General features: G+C 64.1%; 2 protein-coding genes across 5 annotated transcripts in view; one reads left to right on the plus strand and one right to left on the minus strand.

Annotated features, from left to right (window-relative positions):
- The first annotated feature begins 3,521 nt into the window (after positions 1–3,521).
- YKT6 (YKT6 v-SNARE homolog) lies at positions 3,522–13,237 on the plus strand. Its single transcript, XM_028504195.2, has 7 exons — positions 3,522–3,778; positions 6,892–6,974; positions 8,331–8,431; positions 9,206–9,310; positions 9,577–9,642; positions 11,166–11,267; positions 11,695–13,237. The coding sequence occupies exons 1-7, from the start codon at positions 3,675–3,677 to the stop codon at positions 11,728–11,730; spliced, it is 597 nt and encodes a 198-aa protein (XP_028359996.1). The 5' UTR covers positions 3,522–3,674; the 3' UTR covers positions 11,731–13,237.
- Positions 13,238–16,009: 2,772 nt separating this feature from the next.
- Positions 16,010–26,539, minus strand: part of CAMK2B (calcium/calmodulin dependent protein kinase II beta) — a 48,478-nt gene continuing 37,948 nt past the window's right edge. For 2 of the 4 annotated variants that reach the window (XM_028504149.2, XM_028504151.2), the window contains 8 exons: positions 26,312–26,349; positions 26,145–26,216; positions 25,052–25,096; positions 23,690–23,738; positions 17,401–17,476; positions 17,196–17,290; positions 16,804–17,038; positions 16,010–16,683 (listed from right to left, as the gene is read on the minus strand). In XM_028504149.2, the coding sequence (XP_028359950.1) occupies positions 16,806–17,038; positions 17,196–17,290; positions 17,401–17,476; positions 23,690–23,738; positions 25,052–25,096; positions 26,145–26,216; positions 26,312–26,349 (608 nt within the window). In that variant the 3' untranslated portion in view covers positions 16,010–16,683; positions 16,804–16,805. The remainder of the gene's footprint in view (positions 16,684–16,803; positions 17,039–17,195; positions 17,291–17,400; positions 17,477–23,689; positions 23,739–25,051; positions 25,097–26,144; positions 26,217–26,311; positions 26,350–26,539) is intronic. The other 2 variants (XM_028504155.2, XM_028504150.2) reach the window with 1 other exon arrangement.

The raw sequence follows: 26,539 nt of genomic DNA on the forward strand, positions 1-26,539 counted from the left end.
TCATTGTCGTTTTAATTGTTTGCTGGACATCTTTTTATATTTTTTAAAAGGTTCTATTTATTTTTAGAGAAAGGGGAAGGGAGGGAGAAAGGGAGGGAGAGAACTATTAAGGTGTGGTTGCCTCTTTCATGCCCCCTACTGGGGACCTGACCCAAAACTCAGGCACTTTCCCTGACTAGGAATTGAACCGGCGACCCTTTGGTTCGCAGGCCGGCACTCAGTCCACTGAGCCACACCAGCCAGGGCTGGACATGCTTTTTATATGCTTAGTGGTTCTTTGTACTTTTTTACTGAAGATGACTTGTTTGCGTTATTTAACCATTTTATTACTGAATTATTTTGTCTTCCAATTTGTATAAACGACTTTCATATTCTCTCTACAATATCCAGTAATTGTGTGTTTAATATGCTATATCATCCCTCCAGCCTACTGCTGAACCGACAACTTGATTAATAAAATAGTGCCTTTCATCATACAAAAGCATTTCCTTTGTATGAATTTCTGTCTTTGCTTTGAAGAAAAGCATTTCCCACCCCAAATTACAAAACGTCCTCCCACGTTTCCTTCCAGTATTTTTTCCCATTTTTTTTGGTGGTTAGCACTTTGGTCCTCCTGCTTGTTTTGTGCGTGGCATAAGGAGCCAGTCCATCGCCCTCTTCCCATGGACCCGTGATGTCAGCTGCATCACGGCTTGAGCGTCACTGTGTTATCCTCTCGGGTAAGAAGCCACTCAGCTCTGGTCACCCAGCAGGTGGACCTGCAGGCCACGCAGCTAGCTCTGGAACTACAGCTCCCCGGAGCCTCTGGGAACACACCGTGGCCTTGGAAGGGAAGACAGGGCTGTGAGCAGCCGTGCCGAAGCCATCTCCCACTCTCCTCCTGTCAGGGAGGTTCTTGTTGTCCCCTGGGCCCCTCAGGGTCTAGCTGCTGTCTGGAACGGGTTGCTGGCCAGGGACATGCAAGATGACTCAGCCCCCCATTTGGGTGTGGGACGAGGAGCGGCACCTTTTGTTCCTGTGTCGTGAGTGACACTGGTCTGAAGGGGGGAGAGACCCTGGGTGCCCCCTGCCTTGGCCTCAGCTCTGCCTGTGCTGTGGCCCTCTGCCTGCTCTTTCCATTGGCGTAACTTTCTAGTTTAGGGTGTTTTTTTTTAATATCTGGTACAGCCAGCATCCCTTCTTTTTTTCCTATAAAATTCTCTTTACTGTGAGCCCTTTATCTTTCATATAAATCCTAGAATGTACTTGCTCTGTTTTATGAAATAATGCTACTGATAACTTCATTGGAAATGCACAGAATTTTGGGATTTTGGGGTTCATGTTATAAGAACTGACATCTCTATAATGTTGACTCTTCTCACTCAGAAAGATGGGGTGTTGCTCCATTGGTTTGGGTCTCCTTTTGTGTGCTCCAGGTGAGCTTTATTACTTTTCTCATGTAGATCTTACACATTTGATAGATTTAGTCTTAAAAAGAGGATATGTATACATATATGTAATTAAAGATTTTACTTATTTTTAGAGAGAGGGGAAGGGAAAGAGAAAGAGAGGGAGAGAAACATCAGTGTGTGGTTGCCTCTCACGCACCCCCTACTGGGGACCTGGCTTGCAACCCAGGCAAGTGCCCTGACTGGGAATTGAACTGGTGACCCTTTGGATTTCAGACTTGAAGTCAATCCACTGAGCCACACCAGGTATGGCAAGAAAGGCAACATATTTATTAGGAGATGTTGTCATTATAACTAATGCTGATTAAAACCACTGTAATTCACAAAGAACTTTGCATTTGTTCTGTCATTTGACTGGTGCAGGAGCAGCAGGAGGGCTGGTATGATCATCACTTTCAAACGAGAATGAGGCCACAGAGGCCAGGAGGCTGACGAACTGGGCTGCAGTCTGCAGTGCCCACGGCCCCCAAGGGCTCCCGGCCTCAGCCTCCTGCCCAGGCACAGCCCAGCCCTTCCTGAGCACGGGACCTGACCCCAAAGCATCCACACTGCACACTGACCAGAACCCTGAGAGGGGGGCTCACAGGACACATTTTCCCAGCAGGGACCTGAAGCATGGGTGGTTTTGCTGGTGCCTTCAAAGGGGGCAGAAGCTCTGACCCCTCAACCCTCCAGAAGGAAACCCCCTCATCCTGCCCCCCAGAGTGAGGCAAAAGGTGGTGCTTCCCTGGCTGGAGGATCTGGGGAGCAGGTGAAGGGCCTCGCCAGGACACTCACGCTTGAGCCCCTTACCGGCTGAGCCCCCACCGCAGACCGTGCCTCTCCCAGCTGACACCCACCTGCCCGCCCAGGGCAGCCTTGCCCGCCCACTGTGCTCTGCAGCCCTGTCATCTGAGTGGAGATCTGCCAGGGAGTTCACACAAACCAGAGCGTCCAACCCGCCATGTTTAACCAGAAGTTTGTGCTGAACTCTGCTTCAGGGTTGCTCCCTTCCCTGGTCCGTGGAAATCACGTCGCTTCTCTCAAGGGTCAGTTTCTGTGCAGGGCAGCGCCATGGTGGTCGGGATGCGACCCTCAGGCCAAGCCTAAGTGACCACGTGTCCAGAGTAGGTTTGGGCGGGGACAGTCAGTTGTGGATTAGTGGTCAGCAAGGTCTGCTCGTGCAGAGTTCTGTTGGCTTCCGTCCACCCCGGTGCGGGCAGGCGTCCCCCCCTCCTGGTACAGAGAGGGAACCCTCCATGGGGGCTTAACCCCTGCTTTCAGGGAGAGGGAGGGGGACTCAAGAGTGCCCTCTTGCACCTGCTGTTCCTGAACGGCCTTGACTCAAAACAATCAATACGTCAAAGCATGACAGGCTCCGTGACCACGCCTCCGCTCGGCCCGCTAGAGGCCCCGCTAGAGGCCCCTTACCGTGTGGGCCGGAGGCTCACTCGGATCAGTGAAACAGCTCAGCGGCCTGACCTTGGCTGCCGGTCCCTGCGTGGCCGGGCTCCCCAGGGCTGAGCCTCCGGGAAGGGATGGTGCCCACCTTGTCCAGCAGGGGTGGCCTCAGGGGCCAGCCGCCCCTGTGATTGCCGGGAAACCCGTCCCGGGGAGCCCGGCCCCCCGCAGGCGCGGACCTCAACGCTGACGCTAGCAGCCCTGCCCGGCTGCCCGCGCTGGGCCACCTGCGGACGCCGGGAACAGGTGCGGAAACGAACGGAGCATCGCCGACGCCCTCGGTCTGGCCCCGTCCGCAGACTCCGCCCCAGTCGCTTCACCGTCTTCTGTGCGCGCGTCCGTCCTGCGAGACGCTGCCTGGCCGCACGGTGCCGTTTGGTGACCGAGGCTCCGAGGGAACTGCCGCCTCGTCCCTTCCCGGACCGAGCCTCGTCTCCAAACGCCAGCGAGAAGGCGGCGGCGGCCTTGGCGGACTCTGGGCGGTCCCGGAGGCGGTGGGCGGCCCCGGACGACTCGGCGGGGCGGGGCCTCGGTCCCGCGCACGCGCGCTCGCACTCGCACTCGCGCCCGCCCCTCGCCGCGTGTTTCCGGCCGTCGCTCCTCTCCCCCGGTGCGGACACGCTCCGCAGGCCTGGGGCGGTGGCCCCTGGCCGGAACCGGAAGTGGACCCCGAGCCCCGAGGAGGAAGCGCCGACTGGCCCGTCCGCGGCGGCCGGGGTCTCGAGGGGCGGCGGCCGCCTGCTCGCGCGAGCCGGTCCGCGGCCGGCCGGCGGCCCCGGCGGAGCCATGAAGCTGTACTGCCTGAGCGTCCTCTACAAAGGCGAGCCCAAGGCGGCGCTGCTCAAGGCCGCCTCCGACGTGTCGTCCTTCAGCTTCTTCCAGCGGTCCAGGTGAGCGGGCGGGCGGGCTGGGGGCCCGGGGATCGCGGGGGCCGGGGCGGGGCCGAGAGGCCGCGGTGCCGCGGCGGGCCTCGGGGGGGCTGGGGAGGTCGCCGGCGGCGGGGGACGGGGGGCGGGGGCGGCCCGCGCGGTGACGCCCGGCGGTGGCCTCTTCTTCGGTCGGGTCTGCGGACCGCGCCTCCCGGGAATCATCCCGGCGCTCGTGGAGGCCTCGGCCATCCCGAAGACTCCTGAACGCGCCGATTTTCACATTCCTGCCTTGCAAAAATTACGAGGGGACTCGGAAAACGAGGTCCCCCAGGTTCGTGTCGGGGTGTCTGAACTAGGAGGTGGAGGCGCCGAAGTCTGTATTTGAAACCGGCGTTTCCCAGGCAGCGACTCTGGTTTCCGCACGGGGCTGCCACGTCTTGGGAGTCCATGGATCCTAACAGCTCCCTGGGAGAGGTGCTGGTGGACCCTTCGTTTATGGGTGACGTCGCTGAGGCCCAAAGAGCACACCGCAGCCAGCTGGGGCTCAAACCCAAATCGGGCGCCTCTTACGTGGGGCGCCTGGCACAGAAGCATTCTACACGAAGACCTGGAAGGAAGCAAGCTAGGCATTTGTAGGGCTTCAAGCTTTTCCCGGGGTGTCCAACCTTTTGGCGTTGCCAGGCCACACTAGTAGAAGAAGAGTTGTCTTGGGCTGCACGTTAAATATGTTGTGACACGAAATCACAAAAAAATCTCATCTCATCTTACGTAGGCGCATGGGTTTGTGTCGGGACACGTACAGCCTGCGGGCCGCAGGTTGAGCCCCCTTGTACCTTTCTGGGGCACGTGCTACAGGCAGGTGGGTTTGGAAGTAGGACGGCCACTGGCAGCCCATTCGCGGGAAGCGAGGGGACCCAGGCCCAGAGGGAGAGGGACCCTGTGGCCTCTGCTGTGGTCACTGTCTCCAAGCCAGCTGCGGCCTGCCACCTGGACTGTGGCCACGGCTCTGCGGGACAGTGGTGTTCTTGATGAGAGTGGCTTGCTGGCAGGATCCAAAACAATTTCTTTTGTTGAAGTTTCCTGCTCCTATTGGGTCAGCCTCCAAGTATCTTCCTGATACTTGGCTCTCCAGGCCTTGGCCCCGTGCTCTGTCCTGTGGCTGCTTTTCTGCACTTGTGCCGACGGGGCTCCCTCTGACCCTTCCCTGTGCTTCCCTGCGCGTGAGTGCTGGGGATCCTGGGTGTTCGGTGCGGGGCCAGCACCACACCAGCTCCAGACTCGCATGCCTGTGTCAGATGACGGACTGACGCCATCGCAGCCCGGGCTGCAGCCTGCTCTTTGTGCTTCTCACGGGCCCTCCCTTCCATCCCGCCCACCTGAGGATGGCCAGACCCCACGCTGAACACCTCCCAGGGTCCCCCGGCCCTCCCGGCCGGCCCTCGGATGCCGGCTCTCCCAGCACGTGCAGTTCTTTGTCTGAGGACTCTGCTGCCCTTGCCTCTGTCTCTTCGAGGTTTTACTGCAAGGACTTCTTATTGGGAGACTTCTCTGAGGAATCAGTAACGTGTCACCTAGTGACAGGGAGACATGCTGAGAATGTGTCATTAGTCGACTGTCACTGTGTGAACACCACGAGCGCACTCTCACCTGGACGGTGCGGCCTGCTGCCCGGCTGGGCTGTGCAGAAGGCCGTGGGCAGCTGTGGCAGGGTGCTGAGTGTTCGTGTGCGTGAACACATGGAAACAGAAAAGCACAGTGGGAACGCAGTGCGGGAGGTAAGCGTGGCGCGTCCGTCCGGCAGGGCTGCAGGTGGCTCCGGGCGAGTGAGTCCGAGGTCGGTGGTGAGAGCACGTGAGGCTGGGGCTGCACGTGGCCGTGGCTGCACGTGGCCGTGGACTTGGTGACACGGGACACGCGGGCTGCACTGATCTGTGTTGTTTGTTTCTTCAGCAACGTGTGGACCTTAGTGGACCTTCCCTCATTTATAAAGTTCCCAGTTTTTCAACCTGTTGCTTGTAATCACACTTAGCTTAAAACACAGGCACATTGTACAGCCGTACAAAAACATCCTATTTGTGTCCTCACTCGAGAAGTTATTTTCTGTAAGTTTTTAATGGTTTTAACTTTTTAACTTTTTTTTTTTGTTGTTAAAAACCGAGACACAGACACACACATCTTGGGTCTGCACAGCATCAGGAGTGCCCGAGTCCCCATCCCCGTGCGTGGTCTCCGGGGCAGCAGTGTGCACAGAGGACAGAGCGGTCACCTACCGTGACAGCCTGCCTCTCCTGGGACACCTCCTGAGGGCCTTCCCGGGGCTCTCCTCGAGGAGGGCCCCCTCTCCAGAAAGACGCCGGTGGCGATTTGCTTGGTTTGGGCGCTTGTGGCACCACCGGCTCGCTTGTGAGCAGGCAGTGCACTACGACCCTTCCTCTGTCAGTGGGAACCGTCAGGCTGCGTGTTTTCGTGCTTTTTTACGGAGCCTGTTGAGCTCTGCAAACAATTCTGCAAACACTCACTGTGCACGCTCCTAAGTGTTCACGTGGGACTGCTGTCACGCGTGCGGCCAGTCGTTGGCCCGGCCCCCCACCGCCCCCGGAGCCTCTGTTCCAGCCGTGTTTCGTCTCCGAGCCGTCACCCGCACTTCTTCCGCAGTGCCCAGCACTGGTACCCTAGGTGACGCAGCCTCCACTGGGGGGCACGCTGTGGCCCTACCTGGCTGCGCATCTGCCAGACAGCTCCCCTCTGTGTCTTCCCAGTGCAGTGCTCATTTGTCCTGCTTCTTGGAAGTAAGTGGGGCCTTGAGAACAGGAGCTGGCTTCTGCTTTGCCGCCGTGTCCCGAACCATACTCTGACCAAGTCGTTACACTGATGACAGCCCGTAGAAATGCCCCAGAAGTCTGGAAGTGGGAGGTTGGGGTGAGCTGGGTAGCAAACAGATGTGGTTTGAATGGTTGTCATAATTTGTAACTTGTCTGGATCTGTCCGTTTACAGAGCGTCTATTATTTGTCTGCGTTTGGGAGGGAAAGGAATCAAACCCAGGAGCAATGTCACCTATGGATAAGCTCAGGTCACTTTCCGTTGCATTGGGGACGAGGCGACAGGAGTAGGTGATACGTGTTGTGTTTCTTAGTGTTCAGGAGTTCATGACCTTCACAAGCCAGCTGATTGTGGAGCGCTCGGCGAAAGGCAGCAGAGCTTCTGTCAAAGAACAAGGTAAGAGGGCCCGCCCCCACCCCCCTGCAGTGAGCGCCGGCTTGGCCACCAAGTCCCCGGCAGCCCATTGCCTCTCGAGGGAGTGGCCGGCCTGGTCTTCCTCCCGTCCTCCTCCTGCTCCTCCTGTTCGCACACAGCTCTGTGCTCACCGCTGGTGTCCGGCTGCCTGGGCAGAGTCGCCCCCACGGCTCGGTCTGAGGCTCGGGTCAGTCAGCACCCCGCCCCCGCCCCCCGCCCCCGGAGTGGAGGCGTCTCAGAAAGAGACCCCCTCCTTGTCCAGGAGCCGCCACGCTTTGTGCTCCGTGGGTGTTGACCCGGAACCTGAAGATATTACTTTTGCTTCTTCACGGTCCAGCTCCCTGGGGGGCTGTTGGGCATTTGTTTCAGAGGCGGCGTCCTGCCGGCAGGTGAGGAAGGGGTGAGCAGCCTTCAGGCAGAGATGGCGTGCTGCACGGTGTTCGGACCACGGCCCCGGGGGCGGAGGGGCTGTCTGGACCGTGTCGGCACCCGTGACGCTGCGGGCGGTGTCGCGGCTGCGTCCCGTGTGGTGGGACCTGTGTCCTGCGTCCCGCCGGCCCGCTTGGGCTGTGGACGTGCGAGGGTTCTCCGCCCTCTGGGGCCGTGCCTGCCTTCCCAGCGTGGCACCTCCCTTGGGGGAGACGCCTGTCCCCCTCGACCTGCCGGCGTCTGTCTGCCCCCCTCTGGCTTCAGGGCCTGTCGGCCTTCCTGCGCTCTTCGGTGTGTTTCCTGGTTCTGCTCCTGAGTCCTGAGGCTGAGAGCTGTGGGAACAAGAAGTTCTCACTCGCCGGCCACAGTCCTTTCCTGCCGACAGCAGTCAGCCCCGGGGGCTGTGGGTGTCGCTGCTTTGACGAGAGGCCATGACCCGCAGACCCGGCCCGCCATGGCCAGGGTCTTCCTGGAGGGACCTCGCTCCTTGCCCCCCCCACCCCCGCCCTCCCCGGACGGGGCCCGGAGGGCTCCCCTCCTGATGACAGGGCTTTCAGAGAGCGGGGCTGCTCCGGTCACCAGGGCCTCCTCAGGTTGGGAGCAGGGCCTGAGAGGGCCGTCTCTCCCCGAGGCGCTGCCAGGCCTGGCCCGGAGCTCAGGGCTGTGCCTGGATGTGGGGCCCTGGACCCCCGCTCCGCACCCCAAGCCTGGGGGCCTTTCCCCGCCCTAAAGTGGGTGCTGGGCCAAGCTGACAGCCCGGCTCCCATGCACACGGCCCCGTGCGATTCCGGCCGGGCTGTGCTGCCGAGTGCCCGCCCACCGGCCTTGCTCAGGGAGCCTGGTCTGCAGCAGCTCGGCGTGGTGACGCTTGGGCCGGCGGGTGACAGGCCCCTCTTCGTGTCTCCTCAGACTACCTGTGCCACGTTTACGTGCGCCACGACGGCCTGGCAGGCGTGGTCATTGCCGACGGCGAGTATCCCTCCCGGGTGGCCTTCACCTTGCTGGAGAAGGTGAGTCTGCAGCCCAGCCGTCTTGGGGCTGGGGTAACGGCCGTGCCGGAGGCCTGAGGGAGGCCGTGTGGCCCTGACTGCTGCCGTCCCTCCAGGCCCATGTCCCGGGGCCACCGGGGCCCTCCTGGCCTGCCCCTCAGTGGCGGCGCCTCTTCTCTGGGACACGGGTCCTGGGTCTGTGGTGGCCGAGTTCTCAGCCCGAGTGGCTTCCATTTGCTCCTGAGCCTCACCTGACTCCAGCTCTGCCCGGCCCCCTCTACTGAGCCCTCCCTGTGCCCTCCCTGTGCCCCTCCTGACCCGTCCTGCAGTGCCAGGGGCTCCCTTCCCTGCTGGGGGCTCCGCACCTGGTGTTCAGTCTTCACGAGGCTCTCAGTATGAAGTCTTTGAAGACACAGTGGTGTCGTGTTCCCAGAAGGACCGATAAACTTAGGAACATGTGAAATTTGGTTATGTCTTGAATTTTTCCTTCTGGGAGAATTGGCTGGAGAATTAGGACTAACACCCTCATTCCTAGAAGTCCAAACCTCAGTAAAACTGGAACCTGCAGTTTAGAAATTCAGTGCCTCTGTCCTCACCAGCTGGGGTTTGTCTTGGGCCGGGTGCACTGGGCTCTGAATGCCCGGGGTGTTCGGGGAGGAGGAACCCGAGTCTGGACTTCCCCATGGGCTGGCAGTCCGCCCAGCCCTCCCCCGGCCCTGGGGGCCTGAGGGCCGAGTGTTGCCGCCGTGGGCACGGTGCGAGCAGGCGGTGTCACTGGGCTCCTTTGTCCTGCAGGTGCTGGATGATTTCTCCAGGCAGGTCGACAGGACCGACTGGCCAGTTGGCTCCCCTGCTACCATCAGCTACGCGGCACTGGACGGCTACCTGAGCACATACCAGGTGGGGCGGCCCAGAGCCGTGGGGGACTTGCTGGCCTGTGGCTGTGGCCCTGGGCGACTTCCCGGCGGCCTGGAGTGGCGTCTCGGTCCCCGGGAGAACTGCAGGAGCTCCGCGAGGACCTGAGCCCCGGCTCCCGGGCCGGCTATTGCGGCCCTGCCCCGGGCATCCACGGAGCCTGTCTCATCGCGACCCATTCGCCCAGTCGAGCGCTGTCTCCAGGCGGCCTCCCAGTCCTGATGGTTTTGTTCTCGGCTCCTCTCTCCTAGAATCCCCGGGAGGCCGACCCCATGAGTAAAGTGCAGGCTGAGCTAGACGAGACCAAGATCATCCTGGTAAGGAGGAAGGGAGTCCGGGGCTGAGGGCTGGCATGCCATTGCAGCCACAGTGCCGTTCTGCAAGGGGATGGCCCGCCCCCCCCCCCCGGGCTTCTGGGGCCTCAGAGCCAGACCCCCGAGTCTGTCCCTCCTCACCCCATGAGTGGCGCCGGCTGCACGAGGGACGGAGCCGGGAGCCGGCCGGCCGTGTTCCGTCCCCCTCCCCTTGGGGGATCCCCCACAGGGACAGTGGGGTCGGCTCAGGGGTCTGCCCCACCATCCCTCGTGCCCCCTCGCCTGTCTCAGAGTGTGCAGGCGCCTCCCCGTGGGCGGTGGGGCTGCGTGCACAGAGTTGTCGGAAACGCCACGTTTTCACCTGCGATCTGGCTTAAACTGCCGCTTCCCTCGGCCTGCCCGGCCACAGGCAGCACCGAGCTGTCGCTCTTCTGCTCGAAGTCCTCCAGCACCTCTGGAGTCTGCTGCAGGGTGACGTGCAGGCTCCCTGGCACGCCTCGTGGTCCCCGTCTGCTCCCAGGCAGGTCCTATGCTCAGGCCTCCCAGGTCCGTGGAGGCCACTCGGGGCCCTTTCCAAATGCCAACACCTTGGCCCCGCCACTTCGGGTCTCCCTGCCAAGTGTGGGAGCTTGTCCTGGTCTCTGTGTCCTTGCTAACGGCGCCCCCACCGACACCAGTGCCGGGCAGCCAGTGGGCCCCGAGCGGCTGGAGAGAGGGCCCGGGAGGACGCAACCCTGGCGTGAAGCTCTCCTGTCTGCTGGGTCCGACCCCTGGGCGCCCCCCTGGACAGCACGGTTTGGGGACGAGACTTGGCCGTGAAAGTTCAGTCCTTTGTAGCTGAGCCCCGTCTGCCCCTCCAGCTCAGAGCCCCACAGCCGGCAGGCACCTCGCGCTCCTGCACTCTGCATGGGCACAGCCAGCGGGTTGTGGTCACCCAGCCCTGCTCTGGCTGCAGTGGCCACCCTGCCTTTCGTCCCATCCGTATCTGAATCCGGTCGCTTGGGTAGAAATCCGAGTGACTGGGCCAGTGTGGAGACCAGGACGTTTGCCCTTGCTCACGCGTGTCTTTTCACAAGTGCAAGCTCAGGTTCAGAGGCCCTGGCATCTGCCCTTGGAGTGTCCACCGGGCCGGGGCGGTGGGGGGGCGCAGGCTCCTCCCCCCTTGGAGGCAGGTCTGTGTGGTCATGGTGCCTGCAAGCTGAGATGCCCGTGCAGACTGGTCAGGACCACAGGACACGGCCCTTCAAGGGGAGCCCGGTCCAGTGGGAGTTCATGGAAACACGCCGGGTGGCCTCTCCCGGCCTGGTCGTCCGAGCCTGTGCTGTGCAGAATTGGGGATTTCCTGCCTCCATTCCAGGCAGGACCTTCTGGGTTCCGTGGGCAGGTCACTAGGTCCATGCGTGCCCAAGGCGGACGTGTGCCAGGGTGCTTGTGTGTGGGCGAGGGGCCCGGGGGTGCTTCTCCTGACTCGGGCTCCAGCCTCGCGCTGTGCACAGAGCAGACGTTGTTCCGCTTCCTTCGTGCAGCACAACACCATGGAGTCCTTGCTGGAGCGCGGGGAGAAGATCGACGACCTGGTGTCCAAGTCCGAAGTGCTGGGGATCCACTCGAAAGCCTTCTACAAAACGGTGGGTGCACCGGCTCCCCAGGCCCCGGGCCCCTGACAGCCAGTAGAGGCCTGCCCTGCAGGAGGAGGGTCGTGGGGGAGGTGGCCCCTGGGGTTGCGGCGTCTGAACAGGAAGCAAGAGGTCCCTGGGGTCAGGGCCAGGCAGCCTTGTTTGGGGAGAGTGTGGGCGGCTGGATCCTTGCCATAGTTTGTGCCAGCAGCCCCTTCCTGGTGGCAGGAACGGGTGGGTGTGGAGGAGGTGGTCTTGGCTGTGAGCTGCTCCCAGACAGCTTGCCTGGGGTGGGGGAGGGGGTGAGGACAGGTAGTTTCCAGTCCTCTGTCCCAGCCAGCACCCTGGTCCCCAGGCTCCTCCCGCACTGTGTGCCCAGGTCACTGCCGCCTCCTCCTCAGGCCCCACCCCCGTTCAGCTGCTCTTTGTTCCTCTCTAGGCCCGCAAGCAAAACTCGTGCTGTGCAGTCATGTGACTGCAGCCCGCAGAGGCCCCCTCGATGCAGAGTCCCTGCCATTCACACCAGAACCGCAGCCCCCAGAAGCCTGGTGGCCACGGGAAGACCAAAGTGCAAACACCCACCATCGGCTTTGAGCTCCTGGGAGGAGCCGAGGGCTGGTGGGCGGGACCTGGGGCGGGGCATGTTCAAATTCGTGTGTCTAGTAATTTTTGAAAGACGACTTTAGGCCCCCGAGGTGTATTTTTGGGCCAAATGAAACCATAAACACTCTGGACTCCTGCTGAGGCCAAAGGGGTCGTTTCTAACCCCGACGGCCCCGGGTCAGGGCCGGCTCTGCTGGTCCCAGCAGCCGTTGGGTTTTACTTGTTAACCGTGTCAGCACTTCAGTAAGGGGCTCCCGGTCCACAGGGCCGGGGGGTGCTGGGCAGGTGCACGCTTGGTTCTCCTGGGAAGCCACACAGGGCCGCTGGGGGTGGGGGTGGGCCAGCGAGTTGGGGCTGAGGCCAAGGGGAGACGGTCACTGGGCCTCACCAGTTCTGCAACGGTTTTCGTTTCTGCGGACGCTTCCACAGAGCTCCACAGAGATGCCCTGGAGGTCTTTGCGGGGTGGGAGGGTGGGGGCAGGACACCTCACCCAACCTGCAGTTTGACCTCGAACATCCGGATCATGGGTGTGTGCCTCTGATGACAAGCCTGCCTTGGCAACCACCAGGGGCCTGCATGTCTTAGCAAGTGGCTTTTCCTGTGGCCACTGCCAATGGGCATCAAGAGTAGGTGCCAGCCAACCCAAGGGCTCCCAAACCCCACCTGTGGTCAGGGGCCCGTCTCCCCACCCCGGCCTGACCCCCGCAGCAGGAAGATGGGCTGCACAGCAGCCCAGGTGACAGCCACCCCTGTCCTGCCGGGTCCCATGCTGCCTCTTCCTGCCCCGCTGGGCTGCCTGAGGACAAGGTGCGCCCTTAGGCTGGGCCCCAGGAATCCCCTGCTGGGGTGGTTGCCTCTCTGGCCTCTTCCATGGGGGCCTTTCCCTGACATGCTGGTTCTTGCCTGACCCAAAGGCCCATTCGTCCAGCAGGAAGTGCCGCAGCTCTGAAATCTCTGCTTGGGCCAGGAAACAGGATATGGCTCCTGACCACCCTACCCCTGACAGGTTTACCTGCTGGCTGCTCTCATCCTCTGGGTGCTGCTGGCCTGCCCGCCTCCATGTAGCCAGTTTGTCCACGTGACTTCCCTCCTGGGCGGCGCAGGCCCCTCCTGCTCACCAGTGCCTGAGGGGGCTGTGGCACCACATGGGTAGTTCAGGTCCTGGGTGATGGGGAGGACGTGGGGTGCAGGCAGAGCTGGGGGAGGAGGGAGCAGGTGGGGGCCTGGCTTGGGCCCTGTGCCGTCTTGTCCCCTGTTCATGTCATTCTAATGTTCAGTCATCTGGCTAAGAGTGTATTTTAGTAACTGCTGCCTAACTCTTCTCTGTCTTGTTCGACAAGTTCCTGTCTGGATAAAGTTGTCTTTTGAAATTCCAAAATGGTCCTATGCTTTGTTTAAGTTTCAGGGAGCCCCCTCCTCTGTGCTGTGCACACTACTGGGCCGATGTGGGGGCCGGGGTCATAACCTTCCTCCCCTCTCCCAGCCCTCCACCCAGGCCCAGCAGGACCCAGGTGAGGGGGAGCCGGGCCCTGCAGGTGTGCAGGGCACTCTCAAGGGCTGGGGCACCCGTCCCCAGTTTAGGGGGCGAACTCAGCTGCTGCTCGGTAGAGCTCTGTGAAGACTTGGCAACCCGGTTCTCGCTGGCCAGGGGCCCTGCCCTCAGCTCGCCCCCGATCGGAATCAGAAGCAGCCCTGGGCTCTGGCAGGGCCAAGCACACCTGCTTTTCCTGCTGAGGCCTGGGAGCTCTTCCCAAACAGGTGCTACTTACCAGTGACGGGTGGAGGCCCTCACTGACCTCTCTGTGCCGGAGTTGCCGGCCTTGCCCGCAGGCCTGACCTGCACACGCCAGGGGGAGACGCCCCCCTCAGGGCTCAGGACCCCAGGGAGCCTGGCCAGGACGGTGCCTCTGATTACAGCTGATAGGCCACCAGTTGGAGAGATACTCCGCCGGGAGGCTGCACTCCCAGGCTGTCCTACATTCTCCCAGGCCAGCTCAGGTCTCCCTAGGCACTGCTGCCAGGTGCAGCCTCCCTCCTGCCCACATACCTGAGCACACCTGCCAGGTGCAGCCCACTGGCACGCTGACGTCAAGGGCCTCCTGGCCTGTGCAAGGTGTCTGCCACCAGGGGCTGCAGCTGGAGGTGGTGGCCCGCAGAAGTCCCTGGGGTACCTGCAGCATCAGCCTGTTGGCCCCACAGGCAGGCGTGTCTGATGTCTAGGATGGATCTGGAGCCTGAGTTTCTGTCCCAGGAAAGCACATGACATGGAGTACAGACAGGCAGCCCCGGGGGCCGGGGAAGCCACCCGTCTCCACAGAAGGTCGTGCCTGGGAGGGAGGTGGGCCAAGAGGCCTGCAGCGGCTGAGTGTGCAGCCATAGGATCAGATGGCCTCCAGCCAGGTAGGTGGTCAGGTGTCCAGTCAGGCCACACAGCTGTGCGATCAGCATTAACAGGTGGCACAGGCTGAAGGTGGATATTCCTAGGGGAGGTCCCTGCACTGTAGGGACACAGCTGGGGGACACAGCCATCCTGAGGAACAGGCCAGGGCACAGGGTGGAGCAGAGCCAAGGACAGGAAAGTCTGGGGCAGCTGCAGTGGGAGGCCTGGTGGAAAGCGCCTAGCCCTGCTGCCCAGACCTCAGGCCACCCACCCTCTCAGCCCAGCCACCTCAGGCTCAGTGCCTGGCATCCCTCTCCGCACATTTCTGCTGGGGGTCCTGTCCTCTGGACCTCCGTGAGGAGCCTGTCGTGGTCCCCCTTGTCGTCGCCTACCGTCTCGTCTTTGCATCCCAGCAGCCACTGCTGTGCTGCGTGTGACATTGGTGTCTGACACCGGCCCAGCCTGTGTGGTGTCGGCACACCCCAGCCCATGGGCTCATGCGAGCAGGCCAGGGTGGTGCCGGTGGCGAGCAGAACAGGAAGGTGGCACTGTGGGTAGAGGGGCGCCTCAGCAGGGCAGTGGAGCCCCAGCCTGGGGACCCTCCCACAGGGAGGTGCCCTCCAGCCCCATTTCGGAGACTACTGGGGTGACTAGAGAGGTGGGGCGTGGGGGTGCAGCTGCTGGAGCTGTGACAGAGGCTGCACAGCGGCTGCACAGAGGGACCCCTGGGCGGGCTCTCCACCCGACAGGCTCAGGGCAGCCCAGACTCGGCCTCTGTGGCCAGGGCCCGCTGAGGGCCCCCACCAGGAGGAGCCAGGGTGTAGGGGGCAGGGTCCCAGCATAAAGCACCCAGCTGCACAGGAAGCAGTTTGTCCTGTTTTTCTTTTATTTGCAGTTTCCCGAGACAGAACAAAATAATTTTTTGTACACTTACAAGGCTCAGAAAGAAAAGACAAGGAAACTCAGCAAAAAGAGAGGAGGAAAGCCAGCCAGCGCCGTGGCAGCTGACCCTCTGCAGGGCAGGCCGGCGAGGCCACACCGCGGACATCTAGCTAGGAGAGCGGGTGTGGCTTGCTCGTGGGGGTCATGCAAAAGAACTATCCCCCAGAAAAAATCCCCAAATTAACCCAGACAGGCAGCTCCGTGGAGATAACAGGAGTGGGAGAGGAGGGAGGAGGCCCCGGGAGGTGAGGGTGGCCAGGCCACACACAGTCTGCCATGAGCCCTGCCATGTGCTGCCCACACCCAGGGAGCCTGGCAAGTGCTCACCCCGTGTCCGTGGGTGGGGACAGCTGTCCTGAGCACAGCTGTGGACGGGCAGGTGAGTGTCCACTAAGAGTGTCTGACGATGGACAGCCTACTTGGAGAGCACCCCATGCCCCCCCCCCCCCACCCCACCCCAGCTTGACTTGTGAGGGAAGATGAAGAGAATCTTTGTTGAAAACAACGTCAATTAAAGGGGAAGGAGTTGGGCCCCACACCTCTGTGAACAGGCCCGGGCAGCCCCGCACCCGCACCCCTGGCTGCTCTCCGCTGCCATCTGACCGCACAGGCCGTCCCTGAGCCTCAGTGCTGGGAGCCCTGCGCCTTCTCCCCGCTCAGGGTCCCGGGCACACACTGCAGCCTCCTGGAGCCTGGCGAGGGGGTCGGCCCGGCCCTGCCCTCCCGCAGCACTGCCAGAGGCCGGGAGCCCTGCTGTAGCCAGGAGCCCCTCGAACCCCTGCCCCTGTGTCTGCGGAAGGCCCGTGGGCTGCTGCCAAGGGTGTTTCCCCCGCCGGGTGTAGCCGGCCTGGGTCTGACGCTAGGTGTACCCACCTGCACCTCCTGCCCCTAGGAGGGCCAGAGCTAGAGCCCTGGGCCCCAGGGGCTCCTCTCCTGACTGGTCCTTCTGGGGGCTGGCCCAGCCTCTGCATGGCCCGTCCACGCCGGGGCGCCGGCACGGGAGGGGCCCACACCCGCCTTCTTGGTTGGGGGAGAGGAAGGGAAAAGAAGCAGAGGGAACAGCTGCGCTCAGGCCCGCGGCCCCCGCAGCGCCCCCAGACGACACCAGACACTACCCACTGCGCGCAGGGCAGAGGGCTGGGCCCCTTCGAAACAAACACGGCAGGGCAACGGGCGCCGCCCCGTGGACAAGTTCACCGCCGGCGGTCCGGAGGCCAGGAGCGGACAGACAGGTGGAGCTCGGGTAGGGAATGGCCAGTACGTTCGAAGCCCCACGAATGCCAGTCATTTTTACAGCTTTTTCCTTTCTTTAGTTTTTTTTCCCATTTCATCAGACATTTCGTGTGTGTGGTTGTTGCTGTCATCTTGTTTTTAAAAAGAAATCACATCTGGTCTTGGTTTTCTGCAGACACAGGCACCAGGGGAGGAAGAGGCAGACACAAACATGCGACAGGCAGGCCGTGCGCCGAGGCGGCTGCGCGCCGAACACCATCCGTCGGGGTCTACAACGGCGAGGGCGGGGTCAGCGCCGGCGCACGCGCAGAGGTGGCTGCGGGCACGCAGGCCCCGCCCCGCCGCCGAGGCCCCGCCCGCCCGAGGCCCCGCCCCCACGCCGGGCTCACCTTCACTGCAGCGGGGCCACGGGCGCGCCTGAGCAGTGGAAGTGCACGTTCTGCCACTTGCCCTCGCGGCGGTGCCACACGCGGGTCTCCTCGGACTGGCTGGTGCGGGGCCGGCCCTGGCCGTCGATGTACTGCGTGAGGCGGATGTAGGCGATGCAGGCAGCGTCCTCCCCGATGACGTGCACGTGCGGGTTCAGGATGGTCGTGTGGATCGGCTTGCTGTTTTTGGCGAGCACTGCGGACGGACGAGCGGGCGGGGGCTCAGCCCTCCAGCGGCCACTGGCCCCTGGGCCGCCCCGCGCCTGCCTGGGGCTCTGGGCACGGAGTGGGTGGGCTTTCCTGGGCTCCCGGCCTCCCCTGCACGCCCTCCCCGCCCCAGCTCCCGCACTCACAGTTCTCGAAGTAGAACCTGTGGAAGTCCATCCCTTCGACCAGGTTGCCCAAAGCTTCAGGCTCAAATGAGGTCAGGCCTGGGTCGCAAATTTTCCTGGGGGGCAGACCCAGGTGAGGAGGGGCCCCTCTGCACCCGCCCAGGGCATCCAGCCCGCCTTCACAGCCCACCCAGGTGACCCAGGACCCACACAGGCCCCGACTCACGCGTAGGCCTCGAAGTCCCCGTTGTTGACTGCCTCGATGAGCTGCTCAGTGATCTTGATGATCTCCTGCTTCCGCGCTGCGGGGACACAGGCTTGGTGACCCGAGGCCCCCACGCCGCGGCAGCGGCCCCCACGCAGCCCCCGCCCCTCCCGCCTCTCCTCTCCGGGGGGACCCTGAGGTCTGATGCCCCCGCTGTCCAGCTCAGCCCATGCCCTCCAAGGCCACCATGGGCTTCTACATTTCCAAGCCCAACAGGCTTCTCCCTTGTCTGTCATAAACGAAACACCTCTGAAGACTAGGAAATTCCACCCACAGTGCAAAACGTCTAGAAAGTGCAGAAAGGGGGAATGGCACCTGCCATACCCCAGCGCCTGACCTCAGTGCCCCCGGCAGGACCCCTGGGCCCTCTGCAGCTGTGCCCTGGGACCTGTCTTCCTGGTCCAGCCCACTTGGGCTTCACTCTCAAGATCCTCCCCAAAGCCAACAACTCCTCCTGGGGGACTGGGAAGGGACAGCTCACACAGCAGGGAGGGGGCTGGGGGATCTGGCGAGACCTCTGTCTAAAGGCCAGGAGCAGGGGTGCAGGGACCAGGCAGAGGGGAGAGCAGATATGGGGGCCTCAGCCTCTCTCCCTGGGTGCCGGCGGACCAGGTGTTGGCCTCCACCTCTGCCGGTGTCCACCTGCCTGCAGTCCTGGGCCCAGGTGCTGGCCAGCACACCACCTGTCCATCCTGTGCAGTCCACCTGGGCCTCCGGGCTCCCACTGACTTGGCCTCTGGTCCTGGACAGGTCTGGCCCCCAGGATGGTCGGCTAGGACCCCTTTGTCTCTAAGTACAATTTATTCTCATGCAAAAAATTTTAAGCATGTGGGAAGAGAGAGATTAATTCAGCCCACACCCTGCAGACTCAAATCTGAACATTGTCTTATTTGCTCTAGATGTTTCAAAGACATACAACCTTACATCGTTGCAGGTGCTAGAGTGAGTGCTGCACCAAGTCCCTGCACAGACATGCTGGTGTTCCCTCACATGCACCCTCAAACACACACGTGTGCACACACAGGCACACGCTGCGGGGATTTCGGAAAGCAAGGGTGTGCTGGTGGTAAACAGAGGACCAAGAAGTGACCTGAAAACAGGATCCCAGGAAGCCTCCCGGGACCCGCAGGTCAAGGCTGCCTCCACTGTGCGTCTGTGCACTTGGGGCCACGGCTCCCTGCATGGCCACCACGTGGGGTGGGCACTTGCAGGTCTCCACTCCAGCTGCTGGGAGTGGCACAGGCCTGTGTGGATCCGTGGGCTCGGTGCCCCAAGCACTTAGCGTTCAGAAGCCTGTACCCACGGCCCCTGCTGCCTGCCTGGCCACCCTCCCACCACCACTGGGGCTGGCCGGGCACTTCCTCCCCCGGGATCCCACCTGGAGAGGGGCCGAGTCCACGGCAGAAGATGCTTCGTGCTGCATGTGAGTGCAGGCGTGCTGTGACCTCCAAGGGGTTGGGTGCATATGTGTGCGTGTCCTGTGGGAGTGTGTGCATGTGCCTGTGTGTGCGCATGTCTGCACTGGCCTGTAAACACTGCATTTCAGCTACTGTCCCACTTTGCTTTACCACCCAGCTTGTGTCCAGACGCCAGCAGGGTTGGGCTCCGGGTCATCACTGCAGAAGCCCGCCTGCCTGGTTGGCCCTGGAGGCTGGCCTCTAGGAGAGCGGCTGTGGGCTCCAGTGCCCCAGGCCCTGTCCACCTCGAGGGCTCTGTCCCGGTCACTCCTGGGTGCCGAGCAGGGCTGCATGACCCTTTGAGGCCACAGTGCGTCCCCAGCATCCAGCCCACCTCTTTGCCCTCTGTTTGAGCTATTTCCAATTCTGACAGCCCCCTGTCCTCTGGTACCCTGGCCACCTCCCCAACACAGTCACCAGCGCCTGCTGTGTCTCATCCAGGGCGCCCCTTGCCTGGGACCAAGTCCAGCCACTGCTCAGGAGCCCCCACCTCCCACCCGACCCTGCTCATCTCCCGACTCCTCAGAGGGAAGGAGCCGCCCCCACCCCACAGAGCTGAGGGCCGGGCAGCGGGGGCTGGGTGGCATTTCCCTGTCTTGTTTCCAGTGTACTGTGATTGCACTGTCCCCTACAGTATAAGTGAGCCGATCTTCCACTCACGGATGAAATATTGAGGGTTTTACATAGGCTGTCATTAAAAACGGGAGTCAGTGTAAAGAGAAGGTACTGAGTAAACAGAAGGACGTTTCCGAGCTCACAGCACAAACCTAGAAGTCTCGAGTCTGGGGGACAGCAGCAGCCGCACTCCATACATGTCCCGGCCCTGGGTGGGGGCCCTGCACACAGTCCTGCCTCTCCAGGGTGAGCTGGGGCCCCACACAGGGAGGCCCCCCCATTGGCAAAGGGTCCTGGGGGACCCTGGAGACTCCTTGCTGGCACCAACCCTGTCCCTTGGCATTTGTCAGGGGCCGGAGGCCCTCCGGCCACCCTCTGACAGCTGCGCAGGATCAAGCGGGATCGTGTGTAATCCCCGATTACGGAGGCCCGGCCTGTGCCGGCGAGCACCAGCTACGTGCCGGGGCAGCTGGCGGGCGCACACCAGCAAAGGAGGGGCCCAAGCCCACCCGCACGATGCCCTAGTCCTGGGCCTCGGTGCTGGACAGGCAGGCCCTGGTCCCCAGGTTGGAGAGGGGCACCCGGCTCAGGCCCCCAGAAAGCAGGTCCCCGTCCCAGACAGCCCCTTCGCCAGGCCGTCCTGCCTCTTCTGTCAGCGGGGGACGCCTGCTCTCAGGTGGCCGGGAAGCCAGGGGCTTGGGTGGGACGAATCCAGGAGCAAAGGCCCCACTCCCGGAGGGAGCTAGGCCCCACCCTCAGCACCCCAAGACCCCACCCCCACAGGCCAGGCCACATCCGCTGGCTCCAGCCCCCGGCCCCCCCATCTAAGCCTGCTCATAGCCCCTCCTGTGGCCCCCACCTCCCTTAGTCGAGCTCAGCGCAGACCCCTAAACGGACCTGGCTGAGCCCCCCATCCAGGCTGCCACGCAGACCCAAGGGGGATGTTGCAGCCCTGGGCCAATTCGTGCAGAGGGCCCCCACCCCTGGGACACCCCTCCAGGTCTCCAGGGCACAGGCGAGGGTCTGAGGGTCTGGGGGGTGGGACCTGGAGCTGCTGAGCTCAGACAAGATGCTGCACAAATGGAGTTCTGACCACACCACAGAGCCCCCCTGTGTCCACCACAGTGTCACCCCATTTCCATGAACCGGCCCGGCTCCGGTGTCGTCCCCATAGCCCACACCCAATCCCCTCAGCCAGGCTGGGGCTCCAGCGGCCCCCCACTGGGCCTAGCCCCTCAGCCTGAGCACACGGTGCTCGTGGCAGGTCCTCAGCCCCCCAGGGCCGCTCCTGGTGAACCCCCGGCCTTAAGCCTGCAGGCCACAGACCCCCAGCCCGCCCCTGCGGCTCTGACGGCTTCACTCGGCTCCCCTCTGCCCTGCTGCCGCCCCCAGACCTGCAGGGGGTGGGCAGGGGTCCGCACTCACCCAGCCACTCCCCCGCCATTCCGGGCCCCGGGCCCAGTAGCCTCTCCTCTGAGAGCCGGGAGTCTCCCCGGAGGTGGGGGTGGCTGTGGCCCCGGGGTGTCATCCATCCCTGTAAGTGATACTGGCAGGCGGTCCGGTCGGCAGACAGACTGGAGCGGCCTGGCTCCTCCCTGCCCGGGGCGGGGGCAGCGCCAGCCCCACGGGGCCTCCCCTTCCGGCCGCCCGGTCTGGGCTGCGGAGTAGCCCCGCCCTGCGAGGCCCTTCTGCCCTGGACCCTGGCCAGCCACACCCCAGATGCCACCGCAGCGGCACCCTTCTGGCCGGGTCCTCTGAGCCCCTGAACTCTGCTGTCCTGTGGAGAGCCCACAGACCTCAAGGGTCCAGCCCTGTTCATCCTGAGCCCGTATCCAGGTTCTAGTCTGACAGGCAGGTGCTCACACCCACCTCTCTGGCCATGGACTCTGTTTTCCGAGGCCACAGGCACCTGGCGGAACCCCTGGGCCCCTCCCCTGTCCCCCGCTGCCCCCGCCAGAGCGGGGCAGAGCACTGCAGCCGGGCTGACACCCTGAGCACCACCGCTCACAGTGCTGCTTACACAGGGTGGGGAGGCCTGGGGGAGCCGGAGATGGGCGGGGTGGGGGGCCCTGGGCCTCTGGGGTCCCCGAGCCCCTCCTCACCGTGTTCAGGATGTCAGAGGGCCTGGGGGCTGGGGTGGGACAGAACAGATGTGAGCACAAGGCAGGCGGGGGTGGGTGCAGGACGGGAAACCTGTGGGCAGAAAGCCAAGCAAGGGGGACTGTGTAGAGGGGGTCACAAGGGGACTTGGGGGGACAAAGAGGGTCATGGGGGGTGGAAGAGAAACAGGGGTCATGGGGATGTGGGGGGTGGGGGGGGCAGGGGGGTGGAAGGGACCATGGAGGAGACAGGGGACGCTGGGAGTCACAGGGGGATGGAGACGGTCACGGGGGGAGGTGGGCGGGGGGGGGGGGAAAGCTGCTTTGAGCAGAGGGTGCCAGGCAAGGAGGGGCACCCGGCCCAGGAGGACAGAGCTGAGGCTCTGTCAGCCCTGTGGGGACGGCCTGCTGGGCGGGTAGGCCAGGCCCTTCCCGCCCCTTTAAGCCACAGGCCTGCGGTCAAACGGGGCCTGGGACCCCTGTGAAGTCTGTGTGATTGCAGAGGCCGCAGTGAGTGGCCTGAAGGATCAGGGAGGACAGTCCCCTGGCCTCGGGGGCCGCCTGGGGCCTGGGCAGCATGTGTGGGGCCGGGGGGGGGCACTGACGGGGAGCCAGGCTGGGCTGCTAGCGAGGGTGCCCCTGCCCGGGCACGTGGCGGTGCCAGCAGGCACAGGGAGCCACTCCACCCGCATGGGGTGGGCAGGGGACCCTCAGCGTCTGGGGTCCCCGAGCCCCTCCAGCCAGAGCTCAGGATGTCAGAGACCCTGGGGGCCGGGCAGACAGGGCAGACACACGAGGAGGGGAGGAGGAGGCCGCTGTCTCCCCCACCCTGGGCCTGTCCGGGGAGCAAGGAGCACCCACTGCAGTGCGAGCTAGGCCCCTGAGAGGGTCTGCCCAGGGGCTCAGCCTGCCCTTGGGTCTCGAGGGTCCCCTCAGAGAGGAGCTACAGGCCCTTCAAGGAGACCCTGAGACACAGGGGGCCCAGCGACTGGCACAGGGCAGGCAAAGGGCCAATGGGAGCCGGAGGCAGACAGGGTGGGGGGGCCCTCGGCCTCCTGGGTCCCCGAGCCCCTCCCCACTGAGCTTGGGATGTCGGGGCCCTGGGGGCTGGGGGCACAGACAAGGCGTGAACAGGAGGCAGGCGGCAGGAGCGCTGAAGGGAAGGGGCAGGAGAGAGACGAGGCGGGGGTTGAGCTGGCCATCCCGAGACCACAGGGTGGGCTCCAGGGGCTCCGGGGGCAGCATCTCCCCAAGAGGGCCCAGGGCCGTCTACTCACGGCAGACAGGCGAGGCCGGCCCAGGGGGTGCTGCGTGTGCCCACGGGCCTGCCCTGTGAACGAGGCCCCCGTGCGCAGGCTGGTCCCCTCCCCCACCCGCCTGCAGCCCAGGCCTGGTCTCCTAGAGGCCAGGGTGGGTTGGGGGACAGCCCCCAAGCCGGCGGCTCCGGCCCGTCTCGGTCTGGGTGACCACACAAGCGCCCAGTCTCCCTGGTGGAAGTCCTGTGTTCACCTCCACTCCGGGGTGTGGGGCTGCTTGGGACAGCTGCCATGCAGTGGGGCCTGGCCTCTGTCCCCAGACCGTAGAGCGGCCGGCCATGGCGTCCGGGGCAGACCTGAGGGCGCTGGTGTGTGGTCAGATCAGAGCGTCGGGCATGGCAGCCGGGCTGGGAATGCGGCACCAGACCCCCACCCACGCCGAGGCCACAGAAACACCCAGAAGCCAGAGAAGGGCCCCAGGCTGCTGCCCACTCTGCTGCCAGCCAGTCCCTACTTGAAAGAACTTCAAGAGAAGAAACTGAGCAAATTCAACCACGAATGCCTTCCTCCTGTGGGAATGGACCCTGAGGTGAGTGGGGGCACTGGGGCAGAGGGCAAAGGGCAGCAGCCTCCTGGCTGGTCAGGGCACCCAGCCTGCCCGGCTCTGCCGGACCCCGCACACGCTGGGGGGACCCCAGCACGCAAGCCGGGCCAGAGTTGCCGCCACTGAGCATGGCTGGCCCCGGAGACACGGCCGGCTCACGGGCCCTGACACGGGGCCCCGCCTGCCCGCACCCCTGCCGGCCGGGAGCCTGCACGGTACCTTTGGTGTCCTCGTCCTCTATGGTGGTGTGGGTGCTGTCGGACGACTCCTGGGGAGACACAGGGAGGCGGCGGGTCAGAACGCGGCTGCCTTGCCCTGCCCTGCCCACGGGGCCTGGTGACCGGGGGACTTGGGAGGGGCCCTCACAGGACCCCAGGACCCACAGGGCGCTGGAGCTTTGCATGGCCCCAGGGTTCAGCTTCCCATGTCCCCACGGCCAACAGACGTGCTGGGTGGGAAGGCCCTGTGTGTTCAGGTAACACTTCAGTGACAGAGGAGATGAGGCCTCACAAGGCTCCAAGGCTCCCCGGGAGAGGAGCGGCCACCTCAGAACCTCGGGGGCCCAGGGAGAGTGTGGCTGCACCCACACCTCCTCCGAGGACGGCACCCAGCCCTCCCTGGCCTGTGCTGTCCAGCCAGGCCTGGCCCACCTCTGCAGTGGCCTCAGGGCACCCAGATGCAGGCCAGCGCCTCCAGCCCCATTCATGGCTTACTGCCCTTCCATAAGAAAACAGGTGCCATCCACCTGTCGCCAAGCTCCCAGTGAGGAATAGCTCACCGGGGCCCCTGAGGGACACTCTCTGGCCCTGACAGCACACACCGCTTGGGGCCTGGGGCCAGTCCAGTGGTCTGTCCACTGCGGGGTCAGAGCTCACAGCACAGCCCCATAGGATGCTCGCCCGGGAGACAGGAGCCTCACACCAGACACAGGGTCAGGTGCTGGCACCCTGGGGCTGAGACAGCCAAGAAGCCGTGGGCCATGGTCCCCTGGTCTCGGCCCATGGCTAAGGGGGTGTCCAACTGCAGGCCTGGGCTGGGGGGGGGGTTGCTGGTCCTAGAAGCAGCTGGGCCATCCACCCATCCCTCCCACCGCCCCAGAGAGATGCGGGGGGAGTGGGAGCAGAGAGGAGCAGAGGAGGGGCTAGCTCAGCAGGAAGCCGCAGGCAGCAGGAGGAGGACAGTGAGGTCACAGGTCTGTGCTGCCCCCACCCCAGGCCCTCCTCCACCAGGACCCTGGGAGCAGAGCTCTGCTGTCAGCTGCCCCTGGCAGGTCTGGGCCTGCTCGCTGCTGGGCAGAGTGGACGGGGCCAGCGGCATCCAGGAGGGTCCTGAGATGTGGCCCCTGCCCTCAGCATCAGGGCCCCCAGTCCCCGGGTCAGCGGGTCAGGTGCAGCGACGCCTCCAAGGGCAGCTCCTGGGCCCTTCCCGGGGGGCACGGTTGTGGCCTCCGGGGCCCTGTCTGCCCTGGGAGGGGTTGCAGGACCCCCGCCCTCACACGGCCAATGCCCAGACGGCCCCGGGGCTGGGGGCCTGCCTCCTGCCCCCGCAGAAGCTCGGCGGAGGGCGAGGGCGGTGCAGTACCTTGATCCCATCCACGGGGTTATGAATGACGGTGGTTTGAGGCTCCTACAGAAGAAGGAAGCACAGAGGGAGGGAGGAGGGAGGGGGGTGAGAAGAGGGGCAGTGGGTGCCCAGTGGAGCTGGGGGGAGGAGGGACAAGCAGCAGGATGGAGGGGGTGCCTGGCAGGGCAGCAGCTGCAAGAGGGCCCTGGGCCAGGCCAGCGGGATGGAACCGGCGAGGCACCCGGGCCACGGGGTGACGATGAGCTCAGGCCCAGGGCGAGGGGGAGAAGCTGTGGGGGGGGCCCAGGCTGGAAGACGGCACGGGATGTGGTGGCGAGTGGGATGTGGGGGTCCCGGACCCCGGGTCCGGCTGCAAGGCCGCCTGTGGGGCTCTCCGGCCCTGGGCCTGGCCTGCCCCCAGTTTGGCTCCCACACGTGGGGACAGGGCCAGGGACTCACTGGGAACCTGTGGACCAGCAGCCCCAACCTCCACTTGGGCCACCGTCCTGACCACTGGCCGTGGGGCTGCCCTGGACAGGAGCCCCCGGGCGAGGCCTAGAGCCAGGGCCCTTCAGCCCGAGTCCGCCTGCCCCTCCGCTGCAGGGTCCCCCGCTGTGGGCAGCCACAGGCCGGCATGGCCACACCGGCGTGTGTCCCGGGCCAGCCTCCAGCCTGCGGGATGCAACTTTGACGACTTGGATGGGGAACCACCACGGGGTCTCTGCCCACCCCCCACCCCCCCGGTCAGCGGGTGGGCTCAGAAGGGCAGCCCTCCCTCCTCCCTGGAGAGACTCCCTGGCGGTGTGTCCATCCGCGCAGCCCTTGGGGCCGCAGCAGGGCCCCACCGGCATGGCTCCCTGCAGGCCCCGGGCCGGCCGCTGGGGGCAGAGGGGCCTGGGGCAGCGCCCTGTGTTCTGCCTCTCAGCCTCAGCGGCCCCCTGCAGCCTCTCACCTCTGACCCACCCGTCCGTGAGGCCAGGGGTCGGCCCTTACCCCACGCCCAAGGGCAGCAGTCAGAGCCAGGCAGGGAGCTGGACCCCACTGCCACCCAGGCTACCACAGAGCCGGGGTGCAGGAAGGCTAGGAAGTCGGGGGCTGAGGGGTGCAGTACCAGGGCAGCTGGAGGAAGCGACCCCTTGGGGCTGGTGGCGGCCGAGCTGTTCTTGGTGCTGTTCGTCTGGGGCTGCGGTGGGGAAGACAGAGAAGAGCGTTAGGGGCCATGAGGCCGTGTCTTTCTTCCTCGGGTCCCTCCAGCAGGAGCCTGGGGGCCGGCCTCACCTTGACTCCGTCTGCTTTCTTGTTGAGCAGGCTCTTGGCTGCTGCGGGGGGAGGAAACGGGCGTCGTGAGGGAGGGGCCGCCTGCTGCACCCCTCCCCAGGCAGGGCGGCCCTGGGGCCCGCAGGGCTCCCAAAAGTGAGAGGGTGGCTAGGTCCTGGGGGGCTCTGGGGGGACCCTTGTCTCCTGAGGATGCCAAGATCTCTCCTCCCACTTGGGACCCTCGGCTTG

Source organism: Phyllostomus discolor, chromosome 10, assembly GCF_004126475.2.
Source record: "Phyllostomus discolor isolate MPI-MPIP mPhyDis1 chromosome 10, mPhyDis1.pri.v3, whole genome shotgun sequence".
In the NCBI taxonomy this organism is placed as follows: Eukaryota; Metazoa; Chordata; class Mammalia; order Chiroptera; family Phyllostomidae; genus Phyllostomus; species Phyllostomus discolor.